General features: G+C 42.3%; 1 protein-coding gene across 1 annotated transcript in view; it reads right to left on the bottom strand.

Moving 5' to 3' along the window:
* Nucleotides 1-653: 653 nt before the first annotated feature.
* Nucleotides 654-10974, bottom strand: part of rrbp1a (ribosome binding protein 1a) — a 31685-nt gene continuing 21364 nt past the window's right edge. Inside the window, exons 17-29 of the mRNA XM_036547224.1 lie at nt 10883-10964; nt 8703-8789; nt 8268-8375; nt 8056-8145; nt 7739-7831; nt 7043-7114; nt 6312-6407; nt 5803-5886; nt 4382-4741; nt 3146-3229; nt 2076-2174; nt 1542-1601; nt 654-1141 (exon numbers count right to left, since the gene is read on the bottom strand). Coding sequence (XP_036403117.1) covers nt 1103-1141; nt 1542-1601; nt 2076-2174; nt 3146-3229; nt 4382-4741; nt 5803-5886; nt 6312-6407; nt 7043-7114; nt 7739-7831; nt 8056-8145; nt 8268-8375; nt 8703-8789; nt 10883-10964 — 1354 coding nt within the window. The 3' untranslated portion in view covers nt 654-1102. The remainder of the gene's footprint in view (nt 1142-1541; nt 1602-2075; nt 2175-3145; nt 3230-4381; nt 4742-5802; nt 5887-6311; nt 6408-7042; nt 7115-7738; nt 7832-8055; nt 8146-8267; nt 8376-8702; nt 8790-10882; nt 10965-10974) is intronic.

Below are 10974 nucleotides of genomic sequence, written 5' to 3'. Positions count from 1 at the left end.
TCTTGACATCTGTTACCTTGGCTGTGTGTAACTTTTCTCTGAAACATGTTTGATGAATTGCTCCAGTACTCACCAAAGGCCCTGCTACCCTACTCTACATTTAACGTAACATTAACATTAATGTCATTTAGAAGATGCTCTTACACAGAGTGAGTTACATAGGTTACAGTTTTTATGTTTTTATCCATTTATACAGCTGGATATTTACTTACGCAAATATAGGTTAAGTACTTTGACCGAGGGTACAATCGCAGTGCCCGAGCAACCTTTTGGTTATTACCCCTGCTCTATACCACTATGCCACTCTGCTGCCCCAAACACAAATTTAAGAGATTCACTCTCACAGATGGATATGCAGTCTGTATCTTTACATCCTTGAAATTTTCAGTTTAAATAAGGAGTTATGACTTTATTGGTGAAATAACTAAATAAATCAGAATGGTGAATATAATCTCCCACAAGGATTTCTGGGGGAGAAATCCTCCTAAATTTTACATTCTAAATGTAAAGCACATTGTGAATGCTGAATATTTTGAGAATGTCAATAAAACCATGTACTCTAGTGGAAAAACTCTGGTGCATTAAGTATTAAAACCGGAAAAATAAAAGGAGCCATGTGTAGCTACATTGTAGTTTTATTCATTATCAAATTCACACATTTGTTTTGGCAGCCAGCTACAGAAATTAGCAGGCATTCCATGTATTGCATTTGTGTACCATAAAATGTTCCTACCTTTTCAAACCTCTGACAAAAGACACACATGAAAATGGTAATTGCACTAGTTGATGTACATTTAACGTACATGCGGTTTCCCTTTTCTTTAACACTGAACCATAGGTGTTGGAACGGAAGGCAAATCAGGTATAGTTTCTGACACAGCCAGAAGCTCTCTGATGGAATGTATATTTCAACATGATAAAAAGGTCTTCAGCAAAGTCTTGTCCGTTCCCCTCTTAAAATGAAATGTTCATATCTCTAACATTTGTTTTCTTTAAAAAGGTTTCAAAATTAACTACAGTACAATAAAGAATATATATTCAGGAATGCATAACTATAGTAATTGTAAGGCATTTTGGCAAGTTCTGTAGTCTCTCATCAGGCTCAAACAGATGTCCCTTCCTTCACCTCCTCGATTTCATCCTGGAAGAGAAAAACCACCACAAACAATGAGCTTCGATGCACTTGCATCCCTTTTCACAGACCTACTGGGATTTGCCCTGAATCCAGTTTGTTTTTAATGATTGCTGGCTATGGATGAAGGTAACCATCCCTGTGCTGTACTGAATGAAGCTGGCCATGTTTTCTGCCACACATGGCAACCTTACAAGTTGATATTCCTCACCTTCAGGAGTGAACCGCAATAAGGGCACACCTTACTTTGAAACCCGGAGAGACATTTTAGTGTTATTCATATATCTATGTGTGTTAATTTAACACCTAAGACCAATAGCCATATTACTATTGTATAGTTATTCTTACTGTAGTTAGTACTACCATTAAAGCCATTTAATTTTTTAATGCTTTTGTGGGCTGCAGGTACCTTTCCCTGAAGTTGGTCCTGTATAGTGTTGACAGTGTTATTCTCTTTGGCGGGTTCATCCTACAAAATAAAAAAATTTAAAAATCACTGTAAAAACTATGACCAGAAGCAAATTTTCAGTATTCAGGAGGAAAACAATTTCTACAATCAGACCGCTTTGTCAACTAGCAAGAATACAACATTGTTTAAAAACATTCAGTTATATTCAGTTAAGAATTCATAAAGATGAGGGTTTAGATTTCTAAAACGGTTCAGTGCACAACTACAGCTCTTTAAACCAGAGAAGCTACCAGTGTCTTACTGGGTGAGAGAAACTGCTGAAAATTTGCCACATGAAAAGTTTGAGTACTGTGGATGTGTGCTGTGTGCCGTATGCCGTGTGCCGTGTGAGCGCTGTGTCCCTGTGCCTGTACTGTGTGCTGTGTGTGTGTTGCGCCCCAGTGCTGTGTAGTGTGCCTCTGTGCTGTGTGCTCTGCGAGTGCTGTGTCCCTGTGCCTGTGCTGTGTGCTGTGCAAGTACGGTGGCCCTGCGTACCTTCAGCTCAGCGGTGTCACCTGTGTCGGGGGCTGGGGTCTCTCCTGCAGCCTTCAGCACCTCCAGCTGCGTCTGCAGGTCAGTGACAGACTTCTGGGCCTGTGAAGATCAGAGGAGAGGCAGAGATCAGCACCCACAGTGCACCCACAGACATCCCTGAGGGGTCACAATGTCACAGACAGGCAGCGGAATGTGGTTAAATGCGGGGGAAAAAGGGAACCGTTTCCACATCCAAACCATCTGTTAGTTCAAAGCCTGCATTCTCATGGTCTCCTGCGAGAGATGTCTGAGTGGGGGATGGTGCTGGTGGCAGGGGGTGCTAATGACGTAAGAGTCTGGTTCTGTTTGGGCATGTTTGCCTCTGACAACATTACTAACAACAGGCAAAGAATGTGTTTACAACATCAAACAAATTCCTGGAGGTAGATATGCATCATTAACCATGGAAAACAATAAAAAATACAACAAAGAAGGAAATACCTTTGTAAATTCCTACTGCTCAATGACACATATCTCCTTTTCCAATCAAAGAAAGCAGGCCCCATTAAACTTAATACAATTTATTCATTCATTGGCAGAAAGCTTGCCTTGTTTCAGACTAGAATCATTTGCTGCTTGGGTTTATTCAGTGATGTCTTTTACCCACTGTTCAATGTTCATATCAACGGCTAAAATTACAGACATTTAACATTTAACACCAAGTATTTCACTATCCTGAACTGACTTTAACCCACCAGCCCTTAAGCCCTGAGTGGGACAGGAATATGAGGTGGCAGTGTAGCATTGTGGTAAGGAGCAGGACTCGTAACTGATAGGTTGCCTGGTTCAATTCCCCGCTGGGGTACTGCTGCTGTACCCTTGGGCAAGGTACTTAACCCACAATCGTTTCAGTAAATATTCAGCTGTATAAATGGATAGCATGTAGAAACTGTAACCTATGTAAGTCACTCTGGATAAGAGTGTCTGCTAAACGGCAATAACGTCATGTAATGTAACGGAATGTAATGTAATGTAATGTAACGTACAGTAATGGAATATCTGAAAGGACAGGCATGCCAGCCTGGGGTTACCTGTTCAAACTCATCTGAGAGCTGCTGCCTCAGAGATTCCTCACCCTGCAGCTTATCCACTGTCTGCTCCAACTGGGACTGGAGCTATGTCAGCAACAGAACAACAGGGAAGCAGAGTTATGCACCGTTATGACAGCACCTGAGAGAGGATGCAGAGTTATGATGTCAACCCCAAGACAGACACGGATTTTTGACATCACCCAAGTTAGGTCATAGAGCTATGACCGCTTCAAAGAAGACACATCACAGTTATGACATCAACAAAGTAAAGACATACGGTTATAACATCCCCCAAGTTAGAACAGAGGGTTAAAACAGCAGAAACTGGAAACATGCTAACAGATTTCAAAGCCTCTCTTCAGGCTGAGGTCCACATTATATCACTTAATCCCTTAGCAGATGACTTATCCAACATATTAGACTGGAAAAGGCTGTTCAACTCACCCTGACTCTCCATTCTACCTATAAACATACAGGGTATCCACTTTGCATGGTATTCTAGTACTGCGTGTCAAGCTGTGTGTCAAGGTCTTGAACAATCTAAGGGCCTCTGCTTGCACTTCAAGTCCAGGTACGATATTTCCTGCATTAACACCTCTGTGAAAAAATAACCTGTCGCTGTGCAATTTACCTTCAATTTACCAAATTTCAACCTACGTTTTCTTGTTATAGAGACAGAACTCAGCCTGAAATAGCTTCCACAGTCCACTTTATGAATTCATTTTATACATTTAATAACCTCTCATGCACCCCAAGTCTCCATTCTCGAGAGAAATAAAGCTGTGCTAATTCTACACCATACAGGAAAGTACAAAGCTGTGAGACTGCTGTGAGTTGAGAGAAGTAAAAATGTTCAAACAAGTGCAGTGAGACACTCTTCAGAGGGTGAGGACAGGAGACTAAATTAAAAGGTGCCTGTGACCATGCTCAACGAGTGAGAGGCGGGCTTATCCAGAGGGTTACCAGGAACTCGGAAAAGGTTAATACTAATTGACTAATGCCTGTGGGAAATTTTGGGCACACATAAAACACCTGATATTTAAGGTCTAGAATGTAGAGAGGGCTCAAAAAACTGACACAGGCCTCAGCTCCCTCTAGAGGAATTCAGTCCAATCACTCAAAGCTTGAGAACAGAGAAACCCTGACAACCCTGGTTGTGGTTGTCATGGTAACTTTAATGTGCCCAACAAGCCCCTACAGGCCTCACAGGGTGCATGCGCAGTGTCGCACCCTGACCTCGCTGGGCTCCTGCACAACCTCAGGTTCCGACTCGGGCAAAGACTCGACCTCAGCCTCAGCCTCAACCTCGGCCTCGGCTTCTGCCTCGACCTCAGCCTCAACCTCGGCCTCGGCTTCTGCCTCGACCTCAGGCCCGGCCTCTGCCTTGACCTCAGGCTCGGCCTCTGCCTCAGGTTCGACCTCGACCTCGGCCTCTGCCTCAGGTTCGACCTCAGGCTCGGCCTCTGCCTCAGGCTCGACCTCAGGCTCGGCCTCTGCCTCAGGCTCGGCCTCGACCTCAGGCTGGCTGCTCTGCAACCCAGAGGCCTCCTCCTCATTCTGCACGTGCTCCGTCACGTCACTGAAGTGCTGCCTGACCTGCAACAGGAAGCTGGCGCTCAACAATGTTTTGCCGGACAGACTATGTACACTGTGGCCACGATGGTGGGAAAAGAAGGCCTTGAAAAAGTTCAAATCACACAGAAGAGTCAGCACTCTCAACACACCGCAACTGCATTCTCCATTTGCATTCTGCACAACTTCACACCTGAGTGGGTCAAACCTCAATTCACCAAAAGTTCCCCGGGATAACTGGGTAAATTAGGGGGAAATATCAGAAAAAGAAATGAAAATCTTTCAACCATTACATCAAAGTATTTTATATACATCTACCATGAATTCTCAAATTATCACTGTTATTGCTACTTTTCGTTTGTTTAGGTACTGCCTGTTTTGGTAATCGCAAGGCTAGCTAATGAAAAAGAGTATCCAAATTAACCAACAGTGAGTTATAGAGGCCCATGAAAAACCAGATCAACCAGCTATCTGCCTAGTTTTACATCCATTATTACCTTTAACCAGCCTGACCAAGCAACTCTCATTGATCAGCATCAGACACACCTGATTTTAGCAGATTTCAGCAAAAACAGCTGGGTGGCTTGTAAGATAGGGTTTCCTTGCTGAATCAACGATTAGTTAACTAACCAGACTACAAAAAGCTACACAGCAGCAGCTAGCGTGTAACATTAAGAGACAGTCTGCTTTGGACATTTGAAATGGTCTGTGTTAATTCAAGACAGCTACCGTTAAAATAGCTAGTTAGCAAGCTAATTATTGCAATCAATACAAATGATCATTTTACATATTCCGATGGGAATCATGACTGCCCTTTGGCACACAGAAGAATATCATCCCATCATTCCAAGCTTTGTTTAGCTTTGATAATGTAAGTCTCTTGACTGGCCCTGATGGCGACAGTGATTAGGACAGAAACAAGGAAAAAGACTGTTCAAAAGCATATATTTTCAAAACAAAACTAGGCTTGAAATGCTGGGACAAAAGTCAGTTCAACTGAAAAGCAGTATCTTTATTTCTGAAGTGAAGGCATTGATTCTTTGGTCTGAGAGGCACATAACGCAAAGGGACAGACAGATACCCACCAAAGCCAACTCTTCTTGCTGTTTCTGTGCTTCTACCTGGGCCACCTCCAGCTGGCTCTGTGAGTCCCCCAACATGGCCTTCAGCTGGAAACAAACACAGACCAGTGTTATGGAGTAACATAAAAAAACACCACCATCCTCTTAACCCCTCCATCCTGTGCCCTTATGAGTTTAGACTGTTCCATTGCTCATCAGCACCCCCTGCTGGTCCATCTAGTGCAGTGCATTGACATCATGTGTTTCAGAAGAAACCACGTGTTTGTCTGCACCTTCACACATTAGGGTTTCAGCAATAGGGGTGGTATCTAAGCGTGTACTTGGACATTCCAAATTAGGAAAAAAGGATAAAAAGAAATGGGAAAATGTAAAGGTCTTGTGTCATAGCTGGCTTGAGACAAAAGCACCAATGAAAGCTTACACAATTCAGCACTTTTGACATTTTCAACTGTGGCACTGCAAGAGGAGGTCTGCTCAGGTCAAGTGAACGATTAAACACAGGGTCAACATACCTGCACCATCTCTTCAGAGTAATTTTGGCTGTCTGTAGTGGCAGATTCCAGCTGTTTCTCCAGCTGTGCTTCCAAAAGCATCACTTGCTCCTTCAGCTACAGAAGAGAGGATACAGTTAAAGGGGACACTTTGCTAGGTTGTCCTTTTAATTTGTAGTATATGCTTGAAATTTAAAAGATAACTGACCATACCGTTGATAGAAGACAAACATTCATTTAGTATATGACACAAATCAGACACACAAACTTCGAATCTTCTTTTAAATGTAAAAGGATAATGGTGGCTAACACACCTTTTCTTTGAGAGCTTGTTCATACCATTTTCAACAGTCAACTCATACAACCATTGTGAGAGGGGACAGCAAAAAGAGAAAGAGAAGAGAACAGACCAAAGAAAGGTCAGGACAAAACGAAAAGGAGAAAGACAGACAAAATGATGTCAGGGGAGGGAAACAAAAGCATCTGAGAGCAAAGTTTGAAGTTTATTTATGAATAGAGTATGCGAAGGGTCATTGAAATTTTCAGAATTAATATTCATTAATTTATTCTATTTATACCACTTTAATGCCTTAGCACACCTTTAGAGCATAAAAGGAAAAAAGTATGGCTCTAGTCTGATGTCACCGTTGCTGTATTAGGTTGATTCTGAGGATCAGTACTGTACCTCATCATCGGCTTTGGTCGGGTATTTTTAGGAGAAAGAGTGACATTGCTGATAGCAGACCCAGTACCTGTTCTGTGCTTTGGTTTTCCAGCGTCATCTTCTCTGCAGCCAACTCCAAAGCCTGCACCTGCTCCAGAGCCTGCAGACAGAGGAGACAGCGCTCAGCTCCAGGGCCCCAGAACCACGGCACTGGTTGGCTTTATTTTCGACAGAACTCTGAGTTAAACTTTCCGCAGCTTCTCAGTGACATTACTGGGATACATCCAAGATTTAAGGATTATGTTTATTTCTGGATGTCAAATTCCTGTACAACTGGTTGAACTAGATGTTTGTTACATTCATGACAAAACATAGTAAGTCTGCATAATTCACACATAAACAGACTGCATATTTTCTCAGTATTCACAACTGAGGTGGCAGTGCATTTAATGTACAGGCAACACAGCTAAGAATTTAAGCACACTGACATTGTAAGACATTTTCATGAATGACAACAATCTAGCATCGTAGTAAGAGATTTCATTCCTTGTAGCCTAATAATTACAATACGCCAAATAAGCCAAGTAATTTGTTCTGCGTTTTATGTAACTCTCCATGACTATTCAAGGAAAGTGTGATATTTGAAAACTTTATATAACCTTTCCATTACTTTTCAGGATGATGATAATTCAATAATTTAGGGACTGTGGGAGGTGCCCTGATTAGGAAGGAACATAATCTGTTTCCCCAAGGGGTGGGTGGATCTGTGGTGCAGGGCACTCACCTTCTGGAGCTGCTCCTCTGATTGGTTGATCTTGGCCCTCCACACAAGCTCCTCCTCCTCCACACTCTTCTGTAGGTCCTTAAGCATACCCTCCTGTACAACGACAGCATCTCTCAGCACAACCCATTCCACCACAGAGTCCAGAGTGTTCACCAATGACAACTAAAGCATGAACATGACCATGAGCATTCAAGTTACGGTCAGAAAGCTCTGTACATGAACACAGCAGCAAAACAGATTTTACCCAACACATATGAACAAAGGATGTCAACTGTCCAACAAGGAGTCTGTTATTTAGAAGCCAAATGCCTGCTTACGGTTTCAGCCAGAACGGTTCTGTATTGGTCACACTCTGCCTGCAGTGTGCTCTGAGAATCCTCTGCCTCTTTCAGTTTCAAGAGCAGCTCCTGGAAAAGGTCACAAACAGTTCAAAATAATCACATTGAAAAAAATACAGATTCATTCAGTCGATAGGAAATGTTTTACAGATTAGTGGTGATGTCATTTACTATATACTGTTAATTCTCACCGATGATTCTGTGGTTTGAATGGTTACTTGCTGGGTTTCTTGGCTCTGTTGGCTTTGTTGACTTTGAGTTTCCTGTGCTTTCTGTGTGAATTCTTGCAACCAGTTAGCCTAAAACAAAAGCAAATGCGTTTCAAATATGATCTACTAAATCCTCAAAACCAGAAGTATGTAAGTATAGAACAGGTCATATACTCTGCATCAGACAAAATTACCTAAACTACAGTACCATGTGGCAAGTACTGATGGTAATGCAGGCAGGGAGTTGTGTATGTTTAATGCCCTGTATAAGGTATAAGCATGCCAATATCCGCAAATATCAGTCATCACAGCACTGAATACATGGGGAAATCAACGAAAGAAAATCCAAAAGCAGTTAACTTGATCAATAAATGCAGCTGTCCTCAGGTGAACTCTGGGAAATGGGAGCTCAGTTACCTGCTCTGTTTCTATGGAGATGTGTGGGAAGAGTGACTGAAGAACCTCCCTGACCTCGGTCTGAAATGTGCTAGACTCCACACCTTCCTGTGGACACACACACACACACACACACCATGATCAGCCACATCACGAACCACAATGCATTCCTGCAAAAAAAACAGTGACAACTGTAATGAATAGCACAAGAGGATAAAGGCTTTGCATGCAGATTAATGACTGCTTACAAACATGAAGCAGCCGTTTTGTGAGTCAACGGCACACCAAATGTGAAGGTCACCAAAGACACAGTGCTTCCTCATTGTAAGACAGTTATCAGGTCCTATAATTAGGAGTATTAGGTTGCTCTGTATACTGGGACCAGCCCGTATTGTTTATGGTAGAGAAATGGGAGCCAAAGACCAATTGTGTTTCTGCATCATGGAAAGTTGTCACAATGAGGGGGGGACTGTGAAACTAAGACAGAGACAGAATCTCAGGGGAGAATATTCAGAGGTATTGTGTGTTACCAATGCAAGATCTCAGTACAGTGCAAACTGAGAAAAGTATTAAATGCTTGAAAATACACAAGTTACACAAAATACACAAATTGAACCAGTGATATGCTGAAAAGCACCCAGTACTGTGGAGCCCTTTGTAAAACAAAAGAAGGCGCAGTGAAACGTCACCACTAAAGATTGTGACACATTTTAATCTTTCCAAACTAAAGTAAGTGTCTTTGAAGTCGACCATTTACCAGGCAAGAAGTATTTCGGAAGACCATCTGAGCCAAGTTACGCAAACCATACCCATAGTCATTTTTTTCCAGACATGGTATCCAGACAGTAAGTTAAATGAACTATTACAGAAGCATTTCTTCAGAATGTACACACTACACACTATAGCATATTGAGAAACATTTGTTTCTAATGAGTACATTCTGGAATTCCCTTTTGAAGCACCAGGAAACCCCTGAGAACCGAAACGTGGATGGCCTGCAATGACTACAACTGGCCAGCAGGTGGCACTACAGCTACACAACCCCTGATCAGATTAGCCACTGAATACTGCTCTCAGAGGCCCTATCAGACATCTGTGGATTGCAGAAATTGGCTTTGAGGTTTCCTTTGTCAACCACAGCGTTCTTCCACAAACACTAAGCGCTGGGGCCACCCTCCTGACCTGAACAACCTCAGCTGAGCTCAGGTTGGCCTCGACCACTGTCTCAGTGGCGATCTCACATTCTTCTGCAGCCCAGTCTTTCTCAGCAAGATCCTGGTAGGAGAGATGCGTGTGGAAAAAAGCAACGGCTTCAGGGCTACCATTAAGTCAATGTCTGTCATTCACTAGGGGCCAGGGAGGCCCTGGAAGCTTCCCAGTAAAGTATGGCTGAATATAAGAGAGGCAAACCTGGCCCCTGACGTGATTAGCAGGAATTCTGGTTTTCAGTTCAGCCCAACTCACGTTGTCATGACTTGACTTTTGGAACAGGTTGTTCAATTTCCTGAGATTCTAGGCCAAAAGGGGTTAGTAAGCTTAGGTCACAGTCCCGTAACCATTCCAGGCTGAGAGATCAGCTCCTGATTTACACTGACATAGTCTTGAGTCAGACATCAGTGAGGTGGGCAGATGTCACAGCATAGCATTTTGAGAGTAAAATGGATTTCCCCTTAACTGGCTGCGGTGTGTTGTACAGCGTGGTTTATACGATAGGGTTTTACAGTATTGAACACTGTATTTTATTTGAATTGCTACAAAAAGAAACATCATTTGCAACAAAAATTTAACCCAAACAATATATCTGCAGAAGTTTTGTGATCAAATGGGTAACAAGATCTAAAGTGGTATATTTTGTTTTTTTGAGGGATAACACATAATTAAAAGTTTACACTAAGGAAGTGCTTAAATCTCCTAAGTATGTCCTAGAGAGGTGCTTAGAAAAGGCATATCTACACAATGATATATTTCAGTTACTGGGGTAGGTAGATAGCACATAAAATGATTATCTTGATAGCCAGTAAAGCAAATAATATTTTACCAAACAACCTGCTTACTCTGTCTTTCAGCTAGCCAACATCGTCATTTTGTGTGATAGAAGTGGTACAGCAGACATATTAATGTAGCAAAACCTGCATGATGGAGATTCACTCTACAGAGTGAATTAAATGTGCCAGTCCTCAAAAAAAGAAGAGGACACTTACATTATTCTCACTCTTCATATGCTCTTTCAGCTGTTTCAGCTCCTCTTCCAGTGATGTCACCTGGCTCTCTTTTTCCTTAAGACTGAAACAGG

Source organism: Megalops cyprinoides, chromosome 15, assembly GCF_013368585.1.
Source record: "Megalops cyprinoides isolate fMegCyp1 chromosome 15, fMegCyp1.pri, whole genome shotgun sequence".
NCBI lineage: Eukaryota > Metazoa > Chordata > Actinopteri > Elopiformes > Megalopidae > Megalops > Megalops cyprinoides.
Note: the sequence above shows the minus strand (reverse complement) of the source record. Positions and strands in the feature narration are given on the sequence as shown.